Source organism: Arachis ipaensis, chromosome B2 (genome assembly GCF_059453495.1).
Source record: "Arachis ipaensis isolate K30076 ecotype BB chromosome B2, ASM5945349v1, whole genome shotgun sequence".
Lineage (NCBI taxonomy): Eukaryota > Viridiplantae > Streptophyta > Magnoliopsida > Fabales > Fabaceae > Arachis > Arachis ipaensis.
In genome coordinates this window covers 122,559,660-122,586,473 of record NC_142437.1, presented here as the reverse complement: position 1 = coordinate 122,586,473, position 26,814 = coordinate 122,559,660, and the positions used below count along the sequence as shown (strand labels likewise).

Genomic DNA, 26,814 nt, shown 5'->3' with positions numbered 1-26,814 from the left:
ATAAAAAATATTAAAAAACATTTAAATAATAAAATAAATATATTCAGAGAATCTACTTTACGTGAACTAAAAAATTTATTAACCTATAATAAATAAGATTATCGAGATAAAATTTAGTTGTCCAATAATATATATTTAGATATATAAAAATATAATCATAGCTACAAAAAAATTTAATTGATATAATTAATATATATATATATATATATATATATATATATTATATATCAAATTAAATCAATATTAATTAAAATTTTATTTTTTTGTTTTAAAATAAATCAATTCTATAAATTATTATTATTAAATATATACACAATTATAATTAACAGTATTTTACGTAATTATAATGTTATCTATAATTATTATTATTCCTATTATATTACTATTTGCATGAATGTATTATTACAAAAAATTATCATATATTAATTAGATTATTCATTGATATGTATAATTAAAATTATTTCCCTTATTATACAATTTAAAATAATAATTAGTTAATATAATTTTTTTATTAGACATAATTATATAATTAGTATATAATTCATATTTCTAGTAGTAATTTATAAAGATTATTGTAATTAATGAAGATTATTGTGATTTATAAAGATTACACATACAACAATATTAATAATAAAAAATAAAAAATCATGAAATGATTGTAGGCTCAAAATAATTGTAATAAAAAAAATTAATATATGTGACATACAGTTAAGAATTTCAAAGCAATAATTGAACATAATTATAATTTTAAAATTAGGATATTTTGATACAGGAACAAAAATATCGTCTCTAAATATAAAATAATTAATATTGGAGATATAAATTAAAATTTTAGTTATTTACAAACATATTTTTTTTCATAAAAATTAATATGTTGTTTTATTGTATATTATATTTTTTTAATTAATCTAATTATTTTTTCAAATTTTTTGTTGCGTACTTTTACTTAATATTTATATAAATAAAAAATTGTAAATTAAACTTAATTTAAAGTTAAATATATCAAAAATATTTTTTTATTAAAAATATCTTAAACATAAATAAAAAAGTTAAATATTTATTTTGCATCGCACATATACATACACTATTTCGGCGATATAACAAATAATAAGACATGTATGAGATCGATACTTCAGTGAGTCTTCTACGCAACACCTGCCATTAATCTATTCGGCTAATCGTTGTCCAACTAATTAAGCAAGTTACCTTAATTATAATTCAGCATGATCTTTTCTCTTATTGTTTTAAATGTGTATTTTGCCTTATAGATATATTGTAATGAAGATTGAAGAATTTATTTTAACGAGTGTTTTATTTTTCATGGTTTAATTTAAGAGGAGTACTACACATACAAGTCATTTGGTTTACAAGTCATATAAATTAGGAGAAACTTAACAAAAAGTACGTTGACCCATATACGATTCTCATAGTGTGCTTTGCGTTCCTCCTTCTCCTCATCCTCTTCCTTCTTCTTCTCCTTCTTCTTCTCCTACTCTTCTTCTCTTCTTCCATGAAAACGAATTTCTTGCCAAATTTGATCTCCTTCGTGCGTTTTTTTTTGTCTTTTCATTCGTTGTTTTATCTGCGTTTATCACTAGTATTCTTGCTTCGTTTTTTTTTCGATTTTCATGGTTTCTGAAATCAAGCTTTAATTTGAAATCGTTTTGAAGATAATGGAACTTCAGAAATACACCCAAACGGTTACAGAAATACACCCAAACGGTTACAGGAATTTACCCAAATGATTATAGAAATACATCCAAATGATTACAGAAATACACCTAAAGGATTTAAAAAATACACCCAAAATTCGTTGAAGTACACCTTATGCATAATTCAGAACTCTTCCTCTTTCTCCTCCTCATCTTCTGCTGCTTCTTCTTCTTCATTTTCTTATTTCATATTCTCATAATTCTTTTAATTTTGGGAGGAAAAAATCAAATAAAGACATAATGTTGCAAAATCAAAAGAAGAACAAAAAGAAACATGACCATGAAGATGAAACACTTCAAAAATGAAGAAGAAACAGAAGAAGAAGAAGAGGCACGGAAAAAAAAAAAAGGAGAAGAAAAAGAGGAGGCATGGAGAAAGAAAAAAAAGAAGAAATAAATGACTTGTATAAAAAAATGTTTGTATGTGGATAATTTCTCTTTAATTTAAAACTTAGATTATCTTTTTAATAGTCCATACTCATCTTCACTTATTGAAGCACATAGCTCTTATTTTTAAACTTACTTTTGCATGCATAACTGATTTTCTTTTCAACTAGTTTCTCCATTTTATTTTAGTTGATGTTTACTTTCAAAGTTTACTTTTGCACTCCACACTCTTTTAATAATTTAACAAAATATATTTTTAAAATAATTTAAAATTCTAAATTTTAAGTGACTGCTAATAATAGAACAATTTGAATAAGACAAGTTTTGCCTGTTTTTAGCTATTTTTTTAGGATTTGGATTCTCTAAAGTTTGAATTTCACTTTAGAGAATAAAGTGTGATCTCTCACCATTTATTTTATAAGTGGGACCAAGAATAAATATGAGAAAGAAACCATTCAAGAGTAGAAGATCACACTTTATCCTTTAAAGTACAAATTTAAAATTTAGAGGATCCAAATTCATTTTTTTATTATCATACATTTTCAATTTAAATATATATTCAAAATGTTCTTTCGTTAAAACTTAAAAAATAGTTTTAACTCCCAGTTAATTTTCTAATTTGACTTCTCTTATGAACATATTTAAGGTGAGATCAACAAAAATATTCAATTATTCATTGTTGATTTGGCTCTTATAATTATTAAATAAGATGACTAATAACATAAAATCTAAAAGTAAAGCACATGTATACAGAAAAACATCTGATGAGTTGTCTCCAAATTAAAAAAAGAATCTAATTAAAAATCATTGTTATCAAAGATATATATAGTTTCTTTTTCCTATAATAATAATAATAATAATAATAATAATAAACCTCATCAGCAAATTAAATTTATGGTTAAATTATAAGTTAAACTAATAATAATAGTTCTAGTCTACAATTATTTATGAATTATATTAGATAATTAATGATTTTTTTGAACAATATGAATAACGTAATGAATCTTAAAATTGGCTCAATTAATTAAGTAAAATATACTATACTTTAAATTATTTATCTAAATTTTAATATTAAAATAATTATCCATATATAAATATCTAATATATTCATTATTTATATTATTTAATATTTTTATTGTCTACCTATACTTTTTCGTATTTAATTTCGTGATAGATTCTCTCAAACAAGCTATATTTTTAAGACAATGATTTTACTATTATTGCATTTAGCTTAGCTTATCCATTAACTATTGATATGATGTCATGCTATTTTATATCTATTTGTGCAATTTTTATATTATCTTCGTTTTTCCCAGCCCTGAATTTTTGAGATTTGGTAAACCAAATATTTGCATACATCATATGCAAGTGAAAGAAGCATTATCTATCCATGATGATATTAATGGGATGAATAAGTATATAGAACTAATTTTAATTAATTAATATTAGTTTATTTTTTATTAAAAAATTCATTTTTAAATATTATTTTTTAAAAGATTTACAGTGTAAAATTTACAATTTAAAATAAAAATTTATTTTAAAAATTTAATTGATATTAACTGAAAAAATTAGCTTCTGAATTAAACTCTAATAGTATATATATTGGCAGTCGCCTAGCTAGCTACCCCATTATTTGTCACACATGATAAGTTCACAACTATTTCTTAATTTTTTCTATGACTATTATTTTTCAATCTCATATCATATAATCAATATAGGTGAACTCTATCATACCCTCTCTAAAATAAAAGGTAAATTACCCCTTGTAATATATACAGTAATTATTGATAAATTATTATTTCATTAGAACTCCAAGATTCACACCATCTTTTCTTTTCTTTATGTTTCTCTTAAAATTTAATAACAGTGTCATTTTCATTATCTCCACCAAATACATCTCTTCCCTAATTAAAAAAAAAAAAAAAACTAACGCATTGGTGGGAGCATATTAAACTATTATATTGTCACAAAAAATATTAAATTATTATTCAGATAACAATAAGACAAAATAGAATAAGTATTTTAATATTCACATTTGCCTCAAATATTAATTAATTATTTTATTATTCATGCCATTAATTACCTACAAGAATTTTATTTATGGTGCAAATTCATATCTATCGTACAAACCCATACCCTCTTGCTTTTCTCCGAACGTAATATCTTCTAATACGAAAAAAATCTTAAAAAGAAGAGAGCTGAAAAATTGATAGTTGTGCTCGTTGAAATTGGAGATTAAAAACGTAAGAATAAGTTCAAAATCCTAACTTAATTGATTGAAAATGGTGATTCGATTTAAAAGGAATTAGAATTTTAAAATTGGAGAAGAAGAAGTGTATTTGGTGGAATGATGAAAATGACATTATTATCATGTATCAAGAGAAACATAGCGTCAATTAAAAAGGAAAGAGAAGATAACGTGGATCTTGAAACTCTGGTAGAAAGATAATTATCAATAATCACTGTATATATCACAAGGGGTAATTTATCCTTTATTTTAGAGAGGGTACGGTAGAATTCACCTTTTTTAATAGATGCTGCTAGCTATATCATGGACATTTTAGATAGTCATGGCGGCTACAAAAATATTTTGATTAATTGTTGAGAGGATGAAATTAAAATAATCCAGGTTTATTAACGTGGTAGTTTAATTAATTTATTTGATCATACAATTGTTAACTCAATTAGGTATAAAACTATTTACTCATCTAAAAATATAAAAAGATACAAAACTAGTTATAACTAAGAAGTCCAAAGACAAGTCATAGAAATTCTGAAAAATATCTTCACCTATATAAGAAGTCATATATGCTTTTCAACAATCCTAAGCCTTTGATATTGCTTTAACCTTGGACCGCTGCTTTATATTGAATCTTTATTGTTTCCCTAAAGATCTAAAAGTAGACAGCTTAGGGTTTTGTGTGTAAAATTATTGAATGAGAGATGAAGTGATTAAACTGAATAAACTCTATTATGTCTATAAAAAAAGTGCTATATAACAACAACAATAATAATAATGTCTAGGGATGAGACATTTCTTACAGCAAAACAAAACTTATAATTTTAAAATAATGCACACCACACCTGAGAGAAATTATTGTCAGAAATAAGCATGGTGAATAAAAATATATATTAAAATTCTAGCTGAAAATAAGTGAAAAATCATAGAAATAATATTAAATTGGCATAATATAATAGAATAATTTTATACTATATATTGAGATACTTGAAAATTTGCATATTTTATTGAAAAATAAAATCTAAACGTATTGATAAAATTCAATAAAAAAATCAATATGAACTAATACAAGTTATACTAAGATATTATCAATATGTATATCAATTAAAATATTATTGTTTCTAACAATATGATTGTCTCTGCTGAAGTGTGCCCATCTTTTTTCTCCATTTTCTTTTTTATCATTGGAAACATTTACTTATTTTTTAATGTTTTTGGATTGGTTATGTTTTATTTATTAAAACTGTAGGTGTTATTCTAGGCCATGTTTTTTTTTGTTGTCTACCGTATTTCCTAACCCGATAGGTTAAAGACTAATTTGTCGCAGATCTGAATTCCATTTAAAAGTCTGCCGCTAACCAATGAGTTGCTGCATGAATAAGGCGGAATTCAAACCCTGATATTTACTTAAGCGGACGAGCGAGTTGACTACTTGACCAACCCAAATTGATTTAATATAGGCCATGTTATTTGAATCCAGATAAAATTTAGAATTTTATTTATTTTTTGATAATTATGTGATAATTGATCAGCTCAATATCCCTAAGTTTAGGCTTTTGCATCTTGCCCATTTCGTTTACAGCCCAAGTGTTTTGATTTCTTTACCATTTTTCTACACCAGTTTGGGCCTTTAACCTCAACACACCATTTTTTTAAGAAGTCAATATAAGAGACTTCACTAATATTTGGGCCTCCAAATACCAAAAAAAAAAACAGAAAAGAAAAATTGAAACATCAATAATGGAACTTCAGATGAGGTTATGATTGTTTGGAACTTTGGATGCTTTCAACCATTGATTGATGCTTTCACAGTTTGGAACTTTGGATGCTTTCAACAAAGGAAATTACTGATAGTGACCTTAACAATCATGGGTCCTTTATTTTTTTTTTTCAATTGTAAAGAAAATATATGTTAAGAAATTATATGATAAAAAAAATTACGTGTAACAACATTAATTAAGAAAAAAATTAAGAGTATTTATTTCGTAATGTGTTACAATTTTTATTTATTTTTTAATAATAATGAACAAGATCTGTGGAAACTAATTGTATGTTGAAATAATATTATTGAGAATAACATGAAAAGCTGAAAATTTTCACCGATGGGTAATTCCGTAATTGTCCTCCGACATAATCATCTTTATCATGGTGCTGTACGTAAAAGGCAGCATTATTGCACCACTTGATTTTGTCCCAAGACCATAAGGCTCATCATTCATCAACTCAATTTTAGTCACCACATAAATCAAACACTTTTCTTAGCTCCTGTTTGAGAAAATCCAGAGACTACATTGCAAACTGTGAATCCTTCTTCCCTCATCCTTCACCTTTCTTCCTTTCTTTCTTGTGATCTCATCCGCTGCACTTGAGATCCAATTATGGCTGCAAAACTTGATGGTGGAGCTTATCTCACTTCCTTTGTTGATGCTATTTTGGAGAAGCTTTCTCCAATACTTGAAGATGACTCATTTGTGGAAAAGAACATTTGCTTGGAAGGTTGGAGAAAACTCTGTATGAGGTTGGACCTGTTCTTGATGATGCTGAGCAGAAGCAGTTCACTGACAAGAAAGTGAAGAAGTGGCTTGTTGATCTCCAAGATGCTCTCTATTTTGCTGATGATTTGGTCGATGAACTCTCCACTAAGGCCGCCATCGCCACCACTCTAAGAGATCCAGGTATCTCTTCTTCCTGTTCTTCTCTTGTTGATTCATATATTGAAGATACTGGTGACATGGAAAAAATAGTTGGTACACTAGAGTCTCTTGTAGCAAAGAAAAATTATCATCGTCTGAAAGAGTGCCCCAAGGTGGACATGTCATGGAGAACTCCATCCACATCTCTCGTTGTAAGTTCTGACATTTTTGGTCGGGACGAAGACAAGGAGAAGATAATTAAATTGCTGTTAGATGATACTCGTCATGCTGAATCACCTGTGACTGTCATTCCCATTGTGGGTATGGGCGGAATAGGAAAAACTACTCTGGCTCAACTGGTTTATAGTGATGTCAAAGTGGTGGAAAATTTTGACACTAGAGTATGGGTGTGTGTTGCTGAAAATCCCGACCCTGTTCATGTTACAAGGACAATAATAGGAGCAATAGATTCTTATTCCTGTAGCATGGACAATTTTGATTTTCTTCAGACTAATTTGAAGAAAAGGTTAACAGGAAAGAAATTCTTAGTTGTTTTGGATGATGTCTGGCATGATCACCGAGACACATGGGAGGATTTCCTGAAACCTTTTCGGGATGGGAATATTGGAAGTAAAATTCTCTTAACAACCTGGAGTGAAAAGGTTGCTTCTGTGTTCGTAGCTCCTAATCGACATTATCAATTAAGTTTATTGTCAGGCAAAGATTGTTGGTCGGTGTTTTCGAAGCATTCATCTGTTTCTACTAATTCCGAACAATATGCAACTCTAGAACCAATTGGCAGAAAAATTGTTGAAAAGTGTAAGGGATTACCTTTGGCTGTGAAGACACTTGGAGGCTTACTGCGCAATAAGTATAATGTAAGGGATTGGGAGAATATACTTAAAAGTGAAATTTGGGAACTCCCGGAAGATGAAAGCAAGATTATTCCTGCATTAAGAGTTAGCTATGACTACCTCCCTTCACATTTAAAGCGATGCTTTGTTTATTGCTCACTGTATCCTGAAGATTATCAATTTGCCAAATAGCCCAGTTTGGGTAACTAACTTAATTAAGCTCCTTTTGATAAAATAACTTAAACAATAAATGACTCTGTTAAAAGTAACTTATAAATAAGTTATTTTGTATTTGGATTTTTAACTCTAAAAGTGCTTATTTTATAGAAATGTAATGAAAAGTAGAAGTATTATGAGAGAAGTTATTTTTTTTAACTTCTCTATAAGCTCCAAAATAGCTTCTTAGAAAGTTGCAATTTGATTTTGAAAATTGCACCAGACATTAATACTACTACTTTTCATAAGTCAAAAGTTAAAAAAAGCTACTTCTAGAGTTTCCCAAACGGGTTAGTCTTTTTTGCTGCAATTCATATGCTAATTCTTAGAATTCATAGTGACAGGAGGCCAATTGAAACAGAAGCTTCCAAACCACTACCCAAACATTTTAAGGTTGAATTCGGAATGTTAAGACAGAAAATAAATAAATAAATAAAGGATAAGAAAAAGTTGGTTGTCAAGTGCACATTTTATTTTTATATGCCGGCACACATTTTTTTATTTTAGTAAATTTAAAATTAAGTTTTTTAAATTTAAGAAAACCTGTTGTGCTTCAAGTGTAAGCAAGTAAATCTCATATCAGTAAACTTGGATTAAATAAAGTATATATTTAAAAGATTAATAAACCCATTGCACCAGAGTTTTCCCTCCCTAGTCATATGAAGTAATCCTCAGCTGTATTGTAACAACTGTCTCACATCTAATTTACAACTAACATAGTTATATTTCAATTGTTTGCTGCTCTATCTAAACGAAGTTCACAACAACACTGTCTTACCTATTCTCAACATGGTTTTTGAAAGACTCATTTCTTTTGCTGTTCTTTTTCTATTTGACATTTGCCAGTTTCTTGCTTAGAATAAAAACATAGATGATAATAATAATAATAACAGGAGAGTAAATAGTCAAATACAATGTTACTTTTTCATTTTCATATATTTATTGTTAAAATGATTATCTTATTGGTCAATATATTGTGGCTATCATAAGCTAATATATTTTTCGTTCTTGCTGATGATTCTATTTAACCTTTCAGTTACTTGTCTCACACATATCAGTTACTATGTTAGCTTAATTATTGCTAATAAACAAGTGAAATGTTGATAATTTCCATATTTCATTCCTTTTATTGAAATTGCATCTTTAGGGTCTTGCCAACAACTTGTATCTTGATTTTGATAATCTAAGTCATATTTTTCCTCAATGTTCATTACAGTATTCTTAATGTAAATCTTGCGATTTCATCTGATTTTTCGCATGTTCTGATTATAAGATGATAAATTCACCATGAACTAAATGTTCCCTAGAAAGATAGAGGCCTACAACTCATAATGGGGAACTCAGGACATTATATATGAAGAGAAGAGTGATAGGTAGATTTCCAAGTAATAAGAAAGATAATTCTGTTGGCCTGAATTTTTTTTTTCTATAAACAAAGTTAAGATATATTGATTTTAAAGGCCTTACATAAAGGATAATAAGCCTAGTGGTGAAATTACAACGAAATAAGTTTTAGATTGAAATGTAAATTCAGCTTTGTGTTTGACTGTTTTGGTTCTACTTTCTGTTTTGCAAGAGTTTTCTGTTTTCTGTTTACTTGCCCTTCTTAGCTTCTGTTAGGTGTTATCTGCTATAAATAGAAAGCCTTGATAGATTGTAACAGATTGGTTCCATATTGAAAACAGTTGAGGAAGTTCAGTATTTGCTTCCCTTTCTTCTTTCACAATCATCTTCCTCATCTTCAATTAGTGTTTATATGATTCTGCATAATTTAACAGTGGACCTCAAAGGGTCCGTAGCAGCAACAGGATTTGGGCTTCCCAACAAAACCAAAAAGAAATAAATTAATACACAAAATTACCAACATAATATATATACATACATATACACTTTCCTAGAGTAGAATTACATAGATTAGTCTTGTGACCATGTCCGTGTGAATGTTATAACATGAAGCTTTTTCTTGTCTTTTTTTTTAATTAGTTCTTTTGAATTGTTTACACCACCTTATGAAGGTGGGTTTCGACACTTACCAAAAAACATAAAAGAGTAGCGTATAATATAATATAGAGGCTTATTGTTGATGATAATGCATTTTTTTTTTAAATGAGACAAATTGAGGAGGAGAGAAAGAAAGAAGAGAGAGTTGACTTTTTCCACTATTTAATAATTAGCTAGCCATGTGAGAACTGAGGAATATATAAAATAAATAGAGATAATATTCTGCACATGGAGTAACGTGATTTTGTGATTATGCTATCGGTATGCCCAACTACTATATTGTTTATTTAATTACTTGTATATATTTTGTTGAGCTATGAACGTAATTGGTATCACCTAATTTATGCGTCTGATTTTTTCAATTAATTATTATACAATATTCAGCATTGTAACAAATGTCTTAGCACTACTCGGCAAAGAACGTTGTTAGTGCACTGTGAACCTTAAACACTTGAGATCCCCTGTGCTTGAGAAGTACATCTACATTTAACAGTCTAGCTCCAACAATTTTCCTAATTACCTTACAATCCTTCTTTCTTTTTCTCTTTGTTGTGATCGCATCATCTCCTGAATTTGGGGTTGATCATGGCTGCAAAACTTGTGGGTGGAGCCTATCTCTCTTCCTTTGTTGATGCTGTTTTGAATAAACTGTCTGATGTCAAGTCAACCCCAATTGCAACGAAGTTAGCCGACCAGAAGTTTCTTCGAAGGCTGAGGGCATGTCTCCGTGCCGTTCGACCTGTGCTTGATGATGCAGAGCAGAAGCAGATCAGAGACCAAGAAGTCAATAAATGGCTTGTGGATCTCCAAGATGCTCTCTATTTGGCTGATGACTTGTTGGATGAACTCTCCACTAAAGCTGCCACTGCCACTCCTACTCAAAGTGATCCAGGTAACTCATCTTACCATTATCATTATGCTGTTGATTCAGTGGTGGAATATAGTGATGGTGATGAGATAAGGATAGTAGAGAGCATGCAAGACATAGTTGATAAACTAGAGTCTATCGTTGAGGAGAAAGATGATCTTGGTCTAAAACAAGAGCTTGTCGAAGATCCAAAAGACATGTCATGGAGAATTCAATCATCCCTGGTTGAATCTTCTGATATATATGGCAGGAACGATGACAAAGAGGCAATCATAAAATTGTTGTTAGACGACACTTGCGATGATAAATTGTCTGTGATCTCTATAGAAGGTATTGGTGGAATTGGAAAGACTACTTTGGCTCAGTTGGTTTACAACGATGCCAGAGTGAAGGAGAAGTTTGCCATTAAAGCATGGGTGTGTGTTGCTACTAGATTTGATCCTATTAGTGTTTCAAAGGCTATAATAGAGGAAATAACTTCTCTTTGTAACATGGTTAACTTGAATTCACTTCAAACTCAATTGAAGGAAAAGTTAACACAGAAGACATTCTTAGTTGTCTTAGATGATGTTTGGGATAATCAGCAAAATTTGTGGGACAATTTTCTAAAACCATTTTTGAGTGGGAATAAAGGAAGTAAAATTCTCTTAACTACTCGCAATAAAAATGTTGATTCTGTAGTGTCAAATACAAATCTACATTACAAACTAGATATATTGTCTCCCAATGATTGTTGGTCATTATTTTTGAAACATTCATCTCTTTCTACTAATTCTAGACAATATGTAATCCTAGAAAAAATTGGTAAAAAAATTGTTGAAAAGTGTAAGGGATTACCTTTGGCTTTAAAGACACTTGGGGGTTTATTGTGCAAGAAGAAAAATGAGGAATATTGGGAGACGACACTGAAAAGTGAAATTTGGGAGCTTCCGGAAGACAAGAGTGAGATTGTTCCTGCATTAAGAGTTAGTTATCACTATCTTCCTTCACATTTAAAGCGGTGCTTTGTTTATTGCTCATTATACCCTGAAGATTATCAATTTGACAAAGACGAATTAATTTTGTTGTGGATGGCTGAAGATTTGGTACAACCAATAGAAAATTACACATTAGAAAATATTGGTTGTGCATATTTTGATGAATTAGTTGCAAGGTCATTTTTTCAGTCTTCTAGTAAAAATGTTAGCTTATTTGTAATGCATGATCTCATGCATGATTTAGCAACATTCTTTGCTGGAAAGTTCTATTTCAGTGTTAGAGAATTTGGAGACCGACAAAAAATTTGCAGCAAAACTCGTCATTTGTCATATATGGTAAATCCTCGTGATCCAATATTAAGACTTGAAGAGGCCTATAAGGGAGCAATACATATGAGAACTTTTTTAGATGTACATTTTTCTCATCAGCCTTATGGTTCAATTAAGTTAGAAAGTGATTTTTGGCTCTTCCAGTTACATATGAGGTGTTTAAGAGTTTTGTCATTTAAATCTTTTTCTATTGAGTCATTGCCGGATTCAATAGGTGAGTTGATCCATTTGCATTATTTGGATCTCTCGTACACACCTATTTTGACATTGCCTGAGTCGTTGTGTAAAGTATACAATCTTCAAACGTTGAAGTTGAGGTATTGTGATAAGCTAGCGATGCTTCCAAGCCGCATACAGGAACTTGTGAACCTGCGTCATCTTGATATCAGAGGCACTTATTGTTTGAAAGAGATGTCGAAGGGAATGAGCAAGTTAAAGCATCTGAACTTGTTAAGTGATTATATTGTGGGAAAGCATGAGGAGAACGGGATAAGAGAATTGGGAGCACTTGACAATCTTCATGGCTCACTTTCCATCTCCAAGTTAGAGAATGTCAACAACAGCCGCGAAGCTTTGGAGGCAAAGATGGGTAAGAAGAAGCACGTCATCATTTTAGACTTGAAATGGCGTAGAGAAGGTGATATTGTTGATGTTGAAACTGCAAGAGATATACTTGAGGAATTACAACCTCACCGAAACTTGAAAGAGTTATCAATTGATGGTTATAGGGGTGGAATATTCCCCGATTGGTTGGGCCTTTCTTCCTACTCCAATGTAACCATATTGACTCTAAATCGTTGCAAGAATTGCCGTCAGGTTCCTTCACTGGGACAGTTACCCTCTCTGCAGTATCTGGAGATATTGGGACTTGAAGGGTTGGAGAGAATTGGTGGTGAGTTTTACAACAACGCTGAATCATCTCATCAGGGGACACCCTTCAGGTCTCTTCTAAGTCTGAGATTTGATAAAATGCATCGCTGGAGAGAGTGGCATATTCCTGATGAGATTGATGTATTTCCGAAACTTGAAAACCTTTCAATACGTGATTGTCCGGTGTTAAGTGGAGATCTGCCTGCTCACCTTCCAGTTCTGGAGCAACTTAGCATTGTTGGATGCGAAAAGCTTGCATGTTCACTGCCGAGAGCTCCCAAGCTTCACCAATTAACTGTAAAGGGTTCTGGGTTCTACAGGAATGCGGCACCGCATGAGGTATTAATTAAAGAAACCCAGCTGGCGAAGTCCGCACTAGAGTGCCTGTCCCACATCCAATCGCCGTGTTTCCAGGATTTGGAAATCCATGAGTGTAGGTCAGCAATATCAATTTCAGGAGATTATTTGCCCGATTCATTACAATTTCTGAGAATCTGGGATTGTTCAAAATTAACATTCTCAGAGCCACTGCAACACAAGTCTCTAACGCAGATAGACGTGACCCGGTGTGGTTCACTGACGTTGTTGCCATTGGGGGCCCTTCCAAATCTCAAGAAACTCTCAATCTCAAAATGCCTCCATTTAGTATCAGTGCCGGAGCTAGGCTTTGCTGCGCCCCACCTAGAGGAACTGTATATGCGGGATTGCCCAGAAATGGATTGTTTTGGAAAGGAGTGCCTCCCGCCGAGCTTGACAACTCTTTGGATCAATAATTGCGAGAAACTAGAGAGGTGGATAACATCAAAGGGTTTGCAGAGTGAAGGCCTTACCCATCTTATGCTTCATAAATGGAATGAAGTTAAGTCATTCCCAAGAGAGGGTTGCCTTCCTTCTTCCCTCCAGTCTCTACAATTGTGGTCCTTTTCAAATCTGGAGACGCTAGACTGCAAGGGCCTTCACCAACTCTCCTTCCTCCAAAAATTAACAATTGAATACTGTCGAAAGCTGGAGAATATCACACAAGAAAACCTGCCTTCCTCCATATCAGAACTCCTCATCAGGGGAGAATGTCCTTTGAGAAGTAAGCTGGAAGAGATGAACGACCCACGGATTCAATTCGACACAGGTAATTGTTTTTGCTCTCATCTTCCCTAAACTCACTGAACGCTCTCCAATTACAATGCTAATTGTTCCCACGGTCCCACCAAACATTCTCATTCCCTTGTTAATATGCCAAACTAATTTTTCCCCTTAATTTTTTAATATATGTTTTCACTCTTAGATCTTAGCCATTTATCTGTACCTTAGCTACCGTTTCACTCCCAATTTCTTTGGTTGATTGCAGTCTAGGAGGATCAGTTTTGTTGATTCTGATTTTCCACCATTTCTGCAACATGCAAGGATTCTGTCAATATGTTATTGGTTCATTTCGTGAATCTCAGGGACTATCTGGGGTTTAACTTGGTGGAGGTGCGTTTGTACTTTATGAAATACATTATTCTCTTCGCTTTGCAAAGTCATAGCAATTTTCGAATTACCAAAACAGAACATACTTTAGTTATGCCATTAGATTTGAGTTTTCTGCTTCTGTCAGATTTGAGTTCATAGAATTTTGCTTTTTATTTTCAAATTTTTGGACTCTGTTTATCTCGTACAATCCTGTTATGTGATGCCTATCTGAAATTTTCATCTTTAATCCATTATGAGTAAACCAAGGTTCATGAAGAGATGAAAGACCCACAAATTCAATATGAAAGTTATGGCAAATGTAATTAGGAAGGAAACGGCTTACTTTACTTATGTCATCGGATTTCAATTTTTTATATTTGTGTCATTTTGGGAACTTCTGAGACAAGTAATAGATTTTGAAGATGCTGCAATTTTTAATTCATTTTTTATGTTTATATTTGTGTCCTCTTGCATTGGATCTTCCTCATTTGACCTCATCAAATTCTATTATGTGTTACTATATGGTTTGTAAGTGCTAAATGAAATGTTGGTTTTCATTTATAATAGGGAAGACTGAAGAGTCAATATTAATACATGGCTGAGGCAAGTTGAGAATTGGGGTGCACTGATATCAAAGGTAACATAAGGAAATTATAATTGTTTCTTTGTGTTGATGGTTACTTAATAATGTCTCCTACTTGTTCATTTTTTCCATATAATTACACTTGTCTCTATTTGAAATGCAGAGCCTAAAATTGTAAGAAATTCGTAGATATCACAATGCATGCATTCATTGAAAACCAGTGCTCATTGTAAATGGCCTCCAGATTTATGTTGAATTCATCTATTTTAAATGGATAATTGCAATAGAATTTCTCATCGCTAGTTTAGAAGTCATAACATGCAAAACTTCAGTTCCCATGCTGTGGTGCAAAAATTAAATTGATTGAATATATTATATAAGCAAATGTTCTAGCTCCATTGCTTGATGCTTTCGTCTTTTATAGAACAATGTTCTCCTTGATAATCTGGCAGCATTGTGCATCACTATGCTTCCTCTTATAATACAAATCCATTTTTGTTCTATACAGGTTTCTCATTACTCAGATTGGGAAATTCAATATACATTTCTTTTCTGGAATTGCTAAATCTATGACTGGGACTGCCCTTCATTCAAGCTTCATGATCAAACACCTCAGGTTCCCAATTTTTTTTTCTCTGACTGGCTAGGCTGCATTCCACTGAAAGCCTCTTCCATACATCACGGCCTACAAAGTTTTCTTTTGTTGAAGGAGGTTTGCTGCCTAACTTGATGGAGCTTTGTATTAGAGAATGTGAAAAACTAATTAACCCCCTATTCTGTATTATATAGTAAGTCAGGGTGTAAGTTTCTGTTTTAAGCTTCCTGTTTGAGTCTGTTTTGGAATTCTTTCTTTATAGGCTAGTTCCGTCACATATACAAGGTTCCCCTTTGTATCTTGTGTGTAATCAATGAAACTCTTTCTTTCTTCACATATTTTGTCCTAGCCTAAGTTAATAATTTTAGACATTTAACATCCTCTTAGTCTTTTTTGCTGCAATTCATATGCTAATTCTTAGAATTCATAGTGACAGGAGGCCAATTGAAACAGAAGCTTCCAAACCACTACCCAAACTTTTTAAGGTTGAATTCAGAATGTTCAGACAGAAAATAATAAATAAATAAAGGATAAGAAAGAGTTGGTTGTCAAATGATTACTTGCTGAAATTGTCTGAGTCATTGTGTAGATTATACAATCTCCAAACCTTTGAAGTTGAGTAATTGTGAGAATCTAGAGACGCTTCCTAGCTGTATGCAAGATCTTGTGAACCTGTGCCATCTTGATATTAGAGTACCTAGTCGTTTAAAAGAGATGCCAAAAGGAAAAGTAAGTTAAAGCATCTGAATTTCTTAAGTGGTTATATTATCGGGAAGAAAGTGGAGAATGGGATAAGAGAATTGGGAACACTTGACGATCTTTATGGCTCATTTTGAATTTCCAACCTAGGGAATGTCAGCAACAGCAGTGAAGCTTTAAAGGCAAAGCTGGGTAACAAGAAGCACATCAACAGTTTAGAGTTGAAATGGAGACAATATCGTGATATTATTGATGTTCAAACTGAAAGAGACATGCTTCCCGACTTACAACCTCATCAAAACTTGAAAGAGTTATCGATTGAGAATTATAGGGGTGAAATATTCCCAGATTGGTTAGGCTTCAGCCTTTCTTCCTACGGCAGTATGACTAAACTGAGTCTGAGTCGTTGTAAGAATTGCCGCCAGCTCCCTTCACTCGGACAGTTACCCGCTTTACAGCATCTGGAGTTTTTTGAACTTGATGAGATGGTGAAAATTGATTGTGAGTTTTACAAAAACAATGAATCATTACAGCATGAGACGCCTTTCAAAGCTCTTGAAAGTCTGGCATTTAAGAAAATGCGTGGCTAGTGGGAGTGGCATATTCCTGATGAGTTTGATGGATTTCCCAAAGTTAAAAGGCTTTCAATAGAACAATGTCCGGTGTTAAGTGGAGATCTGCCTGCTCGCCTTCCGGCTCTGGAGAAACTTAGCATCTGGAAATGCAAGGAGCTTGCATGTCCACTGCCGAAATCTCCCAAGCTTAGCCAGTTATGTGTAAGTGAGACTTATGTTGGGAATCTGGCACCGCAGGAGGTAGTTATTTCAGAAACCCAGCTGGCAATGTCCGTATTGGAATGCCTGCCGCACATCCAACCGCCTCGTGTCTGACTTCTGAAGATCAGAAAGTGTTGTTCAGCCATATCAATTTCAGGATATTATTTACCCGCTTCGTTGCGATATCTGGAACTCACTTGGTGTTCAAAGTTAACATTCTCCGAGCAACTGCAACACATATTCCTAACGGAGATAGATGTGTCCAATTGTGATTCACTGATGTTGCTTCCGTTGGGGGACCTTCCAAATCTCATGAGACTCAAAATCGATAAGTGTGCAAACATGGATTACGTTGTGGTAACATATGACGATGATTATGACGCTCTTCCAAGTCTCCATTCTTTAAGCATCTCAATGGATTCTTTTAGAGAGGAGTGCCTGCCACTGAGCTTGACAACTCTTGGGATCTGTGGATGGGAGAAGCTATCAAGTTGGAGATTGCGGAGTGAAGGCCTTACCCATCTTGCCTTCCTGCTTCTCTTGAGTCTCTAAAATTGTGGAACTTTCGAGATCTGGAGACGCTAGACTGTAAGGGCCTTAAGTATTGAAGACTCTCTTAAGCTGGAGAATATCACAGAAAGAAAAGTTGCTGCCTGCTGGAAAAGATTCAATCTGAAACTGACATCGTCCACAGGTAATTGTTTTTGGCTCTTCTCTAAGCTCACTGCACGTTGTCCAATTACAATGCTAATTGTTGGCACCAAACATTTTCATTCTTTGTTAATACACCATCACTATATTTTGTATCTTTTCATTCTTAGCCATTTCTCTAGACCCTGGCTACTGTGTCAGGCACAAGAAAAAACAATTATTGGCCAATTTTCATACTTGACTACAGAATAAGAGGATGACTAGTGTTGATTCTGATTTTCTACCATTTTTGCATCATGTAAGGGTTCTGTCTATTAATGTACTATGGAAGACTTACGTCCATACTTTATGACATGGATTATTCTGTTTGATATGTGTGAAGTCATGCCAACTTTTGAATTATAGGGTGTCGTTATCCAGAAGCTGCATGTTAGTCCCAATACACTTCCATAGTCAATATCTACAATTTCTAATATATATTCATTTAATAGGGTGTTATATAGTTTGAGTTCTGTCATTGTGTTTGTGTGTTGCTATTGCTGCTACGGTGCTACCACTTACACTGTTTCTGTATATTGGAATTGCCTACATAATCATACCTTGCTTTCTTCAGGTGTGTAAGAACACACAGATCAACTTGCTATACCAATGAATCCCTCTAGAGCAACTAATTTTGTGAATAAAGACTGCAAAAGAAGTCAATAATCAAAGGTAACTTAAGGTTTATAGTTTTTTTGTGCTCATGTTATGCATTATTTAAATCCTTGTCTCCATCTAATTATACTTGTCTTCGTTTTAAATGCGCAGTCTAAGATTGCAAGAAAATTGTTTCATAGATATGATAATGCAAATATTCGATGATAAACTAACAGTGGTTGTGAAAGGCTTCCTCGATATGCAGTTTCAAGCATCCAGTGAGTGTGTTGATCATTAATTTCTTGGTGTTGCTAACTGAAAGACATTAGAAGATCATAACCAATCTGGCAAAAATTTAATTCGTTAAATATATCTATATAAACACAACTCTAGCTCCATTGGTTGATGTTTCATCCTTCATAAAACAAATGTTATACTTTCAATATTCTGCGGCATTATGGTGCTATCTCATTATGCTTCTTATAGTAAACTCGACAATTAACAATTTTGTTATCCTGTACAGGTATTGGGCCTCCCGAAGACCCTGAAAACATATGATTTCTTCCCTGAAATTGGTGAATCTATGATGGGGACTGCTAGCGTAAACTGGTCACAATTCAATGCTCGGTTGCACTCCAGCTAAAAAGCCTGAGTAGAGCTGCTTCTTCTTCTCTAATCTGACTCTTCCAACAATAAAAGTAAACTGCTAGATGTACACTGCCAAATGAAGGAAAATTTCTTAAATCCTGAACGAGGGGGAGCTTTTCTATTCTTCCCCTGCATATATCTTAAGCCATTGCAGTGATTTTGCAATTTTGAGAGTAAAAGTATTGGGATCTGCATCAATAAAAGGTGAAGATGATATCCGGGGCCGAAAATTTCTTCCTCAATGAGGACGAAAGAATTTCTCCAAATAAAGCTCAAAAGTTTGGTACAAAATTTCCAACGTATGCAGGATTGAAGTTGATATAGGAGATGGATTAGATGTTACATCTTCAACAGGTAATTTATTTCATTCTTTTCTAAAGCTATTGCATGCTGTCTATATATATATGTTGTGGTTCTGTAATTTGCAATTTTTAGTGTTTGGGCATTTGACTGAATTGTGATGATTAATTTCGACACTCACTTGGAGGTGTTATTTGTTACCTTACTAAGAAGTAAGAACACTTGCTTATATTATTAAGAAGGGTTAAGTACAATTTTTGTCTTAAGGTTTGTCGAAAAATTTGTTCGTTTCCAACTATTTTTTGTATACAAAATCGTTCCTAAGGTTTAACTTAGTTTTAAAATAGTGATTTGTTCTAAAATTATAATTTTTATTACCAAACTACTCCTAACCAAAAAAATTATAAATTAAGAAAAGGAGAAAAAAAAAAAAACAGAATGGATAAGAGGGAAGAAGGGGGAGATCAGGCGAGGGGAGGGGGGAAGTAAGAAGAAGAAGGGGAAGGGAAGAAGAGGGGAAAGGGGGACGGCGCCGGCGAGGGTTGGAGCTGCCGTCGCCGTCGCTGTCGCCGGCCAGGCTTGGGGTCGCCGTCGCCGTCGAGAATCAGAGCCAGAGGGAGAGAGAGCCTTCTTCATGATCCTGCTCACGTTTGCGATCGGTAGGAACTGGTTCGACTCCTGCGGCGACAGCTCGCTGTTATTGTTCCCAGTGGAGGATGGTGACTTGGTGCGCTCCGCCGCTGCTGGTGATTTTATTGTTGTTGTTGCTGGTGATGGAGAAGCAAGAAAAAGAAGAATAAAAATTGGATATTTGGTGAGAAAAGAGAAGGGTATTTTAGTACTTGAAAGACCATTTTAAAACTAAGTTAAATTTTAAAATGATTTTGTGTGAAAAAAAAGGTTAGGAATAAAAAAAATTTTCAGACCTATAAGGTGTAACAACATTATTTAAGAAAAAATTAAGAGTATTTATTTTGAAATGTGTTTCAATTTTTATTTCTTTTTTTTAATAATAATGAACAAGATTTGTGGAAACTAATTGTATGTTGAAATAATATTATTGAGAATAACATGAAAAGGCGAAAATTTTCACTGATGGCTAATTCCGTAATTGTCCTCCGACATAATCATCTTTATCATGGTGCTGTACGTAAAAGCCAGCATTATTGCACCACTTGATTTTGTCCCAAGACCATAAAGCTCATCATTCATCAAGTCAATTTTAGTCATCACAAATCAAACACTTTTCTTAGCTCCTGTTTGAGAAAACCCAGAGAGTACATTGCAAACTGTGAACCCTTCTTCCCTCATCCTTCACCTTTCTTTCTTCCTTGTGATCTCATCAGCTGCACTTGAGATCCAATCATGGCTGCAAAACTTTATGGTGGAGCATATCTCACTTCCTTTGTTGATGCTATTTTGGAGAAGCTTTCTCCAATACTTGAAGACGACTCATTTGTGGAAAGGAACATCTTGCTTGGAAGGTTGGAGAAAACTATGTATGAGGTTGGACCTGTTCTTGATGATGCTGAGCAGAAGCAGTTCACTAACAAGAAAGTGAAGAAGTGGCTTGTTGATCTCCAAGATGCTCTCTATTTTGCTGATGATTTGGTCGATGAACTCTCCACTAAGGCCGCCATCGCCACCACTCTAAGAGATCCAGGTATCTCTTCTTCCTGTTCTTCTCTTGTTGATTCATATATTGAAGATACTGGTGACATGGAAAAAATAGTTTGTACACTAGAGTCTGTTGTAGCAAAGAAAAATTATCATCGTCTGAAAGAGTGCCCCAAGGTGGACATGTCGTCATGGAGAACTCCATCCACATCTCTCGTTGTAAGTTCTGACATTTTTGGTCGGGATGAAGACAAGGAGAAGATAATCAAATTGCTGTTAGATGATACTCGTCATGCTGAATCATCTGTAACTGTGATCCCCATTGTGGGTATGGGCGGAATAGGAAAAACTACGTTGGCTCAACTGGTTTACAATGATGTCAAAGTGGTGGAAAATTTTGACACGAGAGTATGGGTGTGTGTTGCTGAAAATCCCGACCCTGTTCATGTTACAAGGACAATAATAGGAGCAATAGATTCCTATCCTTGTACCATGGACAATTTTGATTTTCTTCAAACTACTTTAAAAAAAAATTTAACAGAAAAGAAATTCTTAATTGTTTTGGATGATGTCTGGCATGATCATCGAGACACATGGGAGGATTTCCTAAAACCTTTTCGGGATGGGAATATTGGAAGTAAAATTCTCTTAACAACCCGGAGTGAAAAGGTTGCTTCTGTGTTCGTAGCTCCTAATCGACATTATCAATTAAGTTTATTGTCAGGAGAAGATTGTTGGTCGGTGTTTTTGAAGCATTCATCTGTTTCTACTAATTCCGAACAATATGCAACTCTAGAACCAATTGGTAGAAAAATTGTTGAAAAGTGTAAGGGGTTACCTTTGGCTGTGAAGACACTTGGAGGCTTACTGCGCAATAAGTATAATGTAAGGGATTGGGAGAATATACTTAAAAGTGAAATTTGGGAACTCCCGGAAGATGAAAGTAAGATTATTCCTGCATTAAGAGTTAGCTATCACTACCTCCCTTCACATTTAAAGCGATGCTTTGTTTATTGCTCACTGTATCCTGAAGATTATCAATTTGACAAAGATGAATTAGTCTTGTTGTGGATGGCTGAAGATCTCTTACAGCCAATTGAAAACAATGCATTAGAAGATATTGGTTGTGCTTATTTTGATGAATTAGTTGCAAGATCATTTTTTCAACTTTCTAGTGATGATGCTGGGTTATTTGTAATGCACGATCTCATGCATGATCTAGCAACGTTTTTTGCTGGAAAATTCCTTTCCAGAGTCGACAAATTTGGCAATCCACACATGGCAGATAGCAAAACTCGTCATTTGTCATATTGGGATCCAATCTCAAGTTTTCTAGAGCCCTATAATGGAGCAATATATATGAGAACATTTCTATGTGTTCATGCTCAATTAAATGATATTGAATGTGATTTTTGGCTACAACAATTAAAGTGTTCAAGAGTTTTGTCATTTTGTCGTTTTAAAATCCTGTCATTGCCTGATTCAATAGGTGAGTTGATCCATTTGCGTTATTTGGATCTCTTTGGAACACCTATTCTCACATTGCCGGAATCATTGTCTAAATTATACAATCTTCAAACGTTGAAGTTGAGGGATTGTTGGATGCTAAAGATGCTTCCCAACGGCATGCAAGATCTTGTGAACCTACGCCATCTTGATATCAGGGGAGCTGATCGTTTAGAAGAGATGCCAAAAGGAATGAGTAAGTTAAAGCATCTGAACTTCTTAACTGGTTATATTGTCGGGAAGCAAGTGGAGAATGGGATAAGAGAATTGGGAGCACTTGATGATCTTCATGGCTCACTTTGCATCTCCAAGTTAGAGAATGTGAACAACAGCCGTGAAGCTTTGGAGGCGAAGATGGGTAACAAGAAGCACATCAACATTTTAGAATTGAAATGGCGTAGAGGTGATATTGTTGATGTTGAAAGTGCAAGAGATTTACTTGAGGAGTTACAACCTCACCGAAACTTGAAAGAGTTATCAATTGAAGGTTATAGGGGTGAAATATTCCCCGATTGGTTAGGCTTTTCTTGCTACTCCAATATGACTAAATTGAGTCTGAGGAGTTGTAAGAATTGTCGTCAGCTTCCTTCGTTGGGACAGTTACCGTCTCTGCAGCATCTGGATATCACGGGACTTGATGGGTTGGAGAGAATTGGTGGTGAGTTTTACAACAACCCTGAATCATCTCATCAGGGGACACCCTTCAGATCTCTTCTAAGTCTGAGATTTGATAAAATGCCTCGCTGGCGAGAGTGGCATATTCCTGATGAGTTTGATGGATTTCCAAAACTTAAAAACTTTTCAATACTTCACTGTCCGGTGTTAAGTGGAGATCTGCCTGCTCACCTTCCAGCTCTGGAGGAACTTAGCATTTGGGAATGTGAAGAACTTTCGTGTTCACTTCCGAGAGCTCCCAAGCTTCAGCATCTTAGCATTATGCCGGCGAAGTCCGTATTGGAGTGCCTGCTCCACATCCAATCGTTGCCGTGTCTCCAAAGTTTGATAATCTGCAAGTGTTCGTCAGCCATATCAATTTCAGGAGACTATTTGCCCGATTCATTACAATATCTGGAAATCACGGGGTGTTCAAAATTAACATTCTCAGAGCCACTGCAACACAAGTCTCTAACGCAGATATACGTGAACCGGTGTGATTCAGTGACGTTGTTTCCATTGGGGGCCCTTCCAAATCTCAAGACACTGTATATCTCAGATTGCCCAGAAATGGATTGTTTTGGAGAGGAGTGCCTCCCGCCGAGCTTGACAACTCTTCGTATCGGTGGCTGCTGCGAGAAACTAGAGAGGTGGATAACATCAAAGGGTTTGCAGAGTGAAGGCCTTACCCATCTTAGCATTGGTCCATGGGATGAAGTTAAGTCGTTCCCGGGAGAGGGTTGCCTTCCTGCTTCCCTCGAGTATCTACATTTGTCGTGGTTTTCAAATCTGGAGACGCTAGACTGCAAGGGCCTTCACCAACTCTCCTTCCTCCAAAATTTAACAATTGACTACTGTCGAAAGCTGGAGAATATCACACAAGAAAACCTGCCTGCCTCCATATCAAAACTCCACATCAGGGGAGAATGTCCTTTGAGGAGTAAGCTGGAAGAGATGAACGATCCACGAATTCAATTCGACACAGGTAATTGTTTTTGCTCTTATCTTCCCTAAACTCACTGCACGCTCTCCAATTACAATGCTAATTGTTCCCACCAAACATTCTCTTTGCATTGTTAATATGCCAAACCAATTTTTCCCCTTAATTTTAAATATATCTTTTCCCCTTGATTGCAGACTAGGAGGACTAGTTTCGTTGATTTCTGCAACATGCAAGGATTCTGTCTAGTAATATGTTAAGGAGGAGGTGCGATCATACTTTATGAAATACATTATTCCGTTTGATTTGCAAAGTCATATCAATTCTCGAATGCAGAGTTTAATGTTGCAAGAAATTCATAGATATGATAATGCAAGCATTCTATTAAAACCAGTGCAAGGATGTTTTGTGGTTTCAAGCGTCTTTGTGAGTGCTTGGCACAGCACACACTTCATCCATTTTGAAGGTGCTCCAGTTTTTAATTCAATTTGACAAGTTTATTTATTTATTTTTTGGTTTTTCCCCACATACTCTTGCATTGGATCTTTCTCATTTGACCTCATCGAATTCTATTATGTGATGCTAATCTCACTTTTATTATTATCATCTTCAATCAAAATTGATCTGCCCAACATTCTTGCAGCTTTTTTTGTTTTTGAGAGAAGGGGGGGGGGGTTGTTTAGGCAAACAAAAAGAAAAAACAGAGAAAAGAAAAAACTGAATGTTAATATCCCACTATACTTCAAATATCTTTTTTCGAGTTATCTTTTTTTTAAAGATCTTTTAGAAAAGTAAAAATAATTTTATGTTTAGATATCTCATTCAAATTATTCATTAAAGTTTCATGGTCAACCATCACTAGTTCATTAAGTCCAAACTCAAGTTTTACCAGGGAATACCGTGAGTTTTAGTTGGGAACTTAGGAACAAGATTATAAGAGTTGGTCGTAACTCAAATTTAGTTAGGGTTTTAATTTCTGTTTTACACTTTCTGTTTGGGTCTGTTTTGAATCTCTTTCTCTATTGACTAGTTTCCTCGCATATATAAGGTTGATATGAAATGGAATTGATGATCCAACATTTTCAATGGTTATTTGTTTCATCCTCTCCAGAAGTTATTGCATGTTGTCCAAATGTTTACTTTATGTACCAAGATTTTCTTTTGCATAAGAAAATTCATGCAGATTTTTTTTTTTCAAGTGTTTAATGCCTGAGCATGTGACTGAATTGTGATGATTAATTGAGACACTCAAACTTTGTTGATAAATGTGGTGTTATTTGTCACCTAAGTGAAATCGGCATTATACTTATTGTATGAATTATTTGTTGATGTTGTAATAATCTTGGATTTCATCGAGCTAACCTGATATTACAACAGAGTAACTTGAATTTCTCCGTTCAACCATAGGCACGATCTATTGCTGAACTCAGATATGGAACTTCAAAGTGGATTATCCTAGTGGACATGTTGTGCCTTCTCATTCTGCTGTTTTAATGGAAGCCGAAGAGAGAACTTCTGTGTCTGTGGTTTCACTTTTGCTGCGTGCAAGGGCATAAAAGTCAATCAATTTTACATTATATAAATGCATGCTGGTGTTTAACATAATCTCTTCAATTTGATTTAATTAATCAAGAGTGACAAGGGGCATCACATTGACTGAAATAGCAGCAACAGTCTAATGCCTGAGAATGTTGAAGATGTTCACGACTGAAAAGTTGTCAATGGCACATAATCCAGTCTTACAGAATATATCTAAACATTTTAATTTTTAAATTCGGTTTTCTTTTTGGGAGGGATAAAATAATTAAGAATAAATTGTTTGTGTCTCACATGAAACCGATGTCAAATCTGTTTCTGAAAATTGTGAGTTTTTACCAAGGAATACCCTGAGTTTGAGGTGGGATGTCAGGACTTTAGAGTTCCTTTGTAACTTTCCATTCTGTATTTTTAGTCAGTCAGGTGTTATTGTCTTTTTTCAGGGAACCTTTTTAAACTAACTAAAAATGCAAAATTTGTTTGTAAGTTAAGAAATGTACCCTCTAGGCATATATTACTACTTAGTCTTGTATGTTGTATAATGTGTAATCCATATACTAGCTATTATACTTCATAGTGAAAGGAGGCCAATTGAAATAGAAGCGTAGGTGAATTAATCAAAACAATCTCAGACATTTTACCCTATCATATATAAAGCATTACTCTTTATGTAGCACAAAAAGCAATCAAGAGAACCACCTACGTTTCTACACCTTTTTTGTCTTTTTCTCCCTATAATATTTTAAAATTCTCTTTTAATTAGATTTTAATTTAATTTAATAAATTTATTATGTTAATAATCAATTAGAATTTTTAAATGTGAGTTATAGTGTTACTTAACATGCTACATCAACAAATTTTATTACTATTAATAAAAAAAAATTGACAGAAAGACTAACGTAGTTAGCTTAAAATATTTAAAAGATAAATTAAATAAAAAAATTTCCAAAAACTAATTTAAAAAACGAATGTACTCCTATTTTGACCATCTCATGTTACAATGTGCAATGGAAGTTTATTTTCATAGAATACATCTAAGAGAGCAAAGACAAGAATCATGTGAAAGATCTCTTTTCACATGTACGTCTTTGATTAACAAAATTTCCACACACTTCTCTTAAATATATTATTTATTCA

The 26,814-nt window shown here is 33.7% G+C and overlaps 3 protein-coding genes and 1 pseudogene across 5 annotated transcripts; all 4 read left to right on the top strand.

Annotated features, from left to right (window-relative positions):
- Window positions 1-6,527: 6,527 nt before the first annotated feature.
- LOC107628594 (putative disease resistance RPP13-like protein 1) lies at window positions 6,528-10,088 on the top strand. The gene has a single exon (XM_088504189.1). It carries the CDS (start codon window positions 7,070-7,072, stop codon window positions 8,015-8,017), a length of 948 nt encoding a protein of 315 aa, XP_088360315.1. The 5' UTR covers window positions 6,528-7,069; the 3' UTR covers window positions 8,018-10,088.
- A 144-nt stretch (window positions 10,089-10,232) lies between these two features.
- Window positions 10,233-16,050, top strand: LOC107626280 (putative disease resistance RPP13-like protein 1). 2 transcript variants are annotated; one of them, XR_002358173.2, is made up of 4 exons: window positions 10,233-14,213; window positions 14,433-14,557; window positions 15,104-15,173; window positions 15,628-16,050. XR_002358173.2 is itself a non-coding variant. In XM_016329124.3 (1 exon), exon 1 carries the CDS (start codon window positions 10,628-10,630, stop codon window positions 14,240-14,242), a length of 3,615 nt encoding a protein of 1,204 aa, XP_016184610.2. In that variant the 5' UTR covers window positions 10,233-10,627; the 3' UTR covers window positions 14,243-14,401. The 2 variants fall into 2 exon arrangements, 1 of the variants encoding a protein (XP_016184610.2); XM_016329124.3 differs by lacking the exons at window positions 14,433-14,557; window positions 15,104-15,173; window positions 15,628-16,050 and having other exon boundaries at window positions 10,233-14,401.
- Window positions 16,051-16,368: 318 nt separating this feature from the next.
- On the top strand, window positions 16,369-17,797 carry LOC148575473 (putative disease resistance protein RGA4; annotated as a pseudogene).
- LOC148575472 (putative disease resistance RPP13-like protein 1) lies at window positions 17,745-26,163 on the top strand. Of its 2 annotated transcripts, XM_088504187.1 has the most exons (4): window positions 17,745-17,883; window positions 18,454-18,551; window positions 19,000-19,478; window positions 20,771-24,215. In XM_088504187.1, exon 4 carries the CDS (start codon window positions 20,790-20,792, stop codon window positions 24,213-24,215), a length of 3,426 nt encoding a protein of 1,141 aa, XP_088360313.1. In that variant the 5' UTR covers window positions 17,745-17,883; window positions 18,454-18,551; window positions 19,000-19,478; window positions 20,771-20,789. The 2 variants fall into 2 exon arrangements, with proteins under 2 accessions (XP_088360313.1, XP_088360314.1); XM_088504188.1 differs by lacking the exons at window positions 17,745-17,883; window positions 18,454-18,551; window positions 19,000-19,478 and adding an exon at window positions 24,339-26,163 and having other exon boundaries at window positions 21,274-24,186.
- The last annotated feature ends 651 nt before the right edge of the window (window positions 26,164-26,814 follow it).

Coding starts and splice junctions, on each gene's coding strand:
- LOC107628594 (XM_088504189.1), top strand. CDS start 7,070: ATGGAAAAAATAGTTGGTACACTAGAGTCTCTTGTAGCAAAGAAAAAT.
- LOC107626280 (XM_016329124.3), top strand. CDS start 10,628: ATGGCTGCAAAACTTGTGGGTGGAGCCTATCTCTCTTCCTTTGTTGAT.
- LOC148575472 (XM_088504187.1), top strand. CDS start 20,790: ATGGCTGCAAAACTTTATGGTGGAGCATATCTCACTTCCTTTGTTGAT.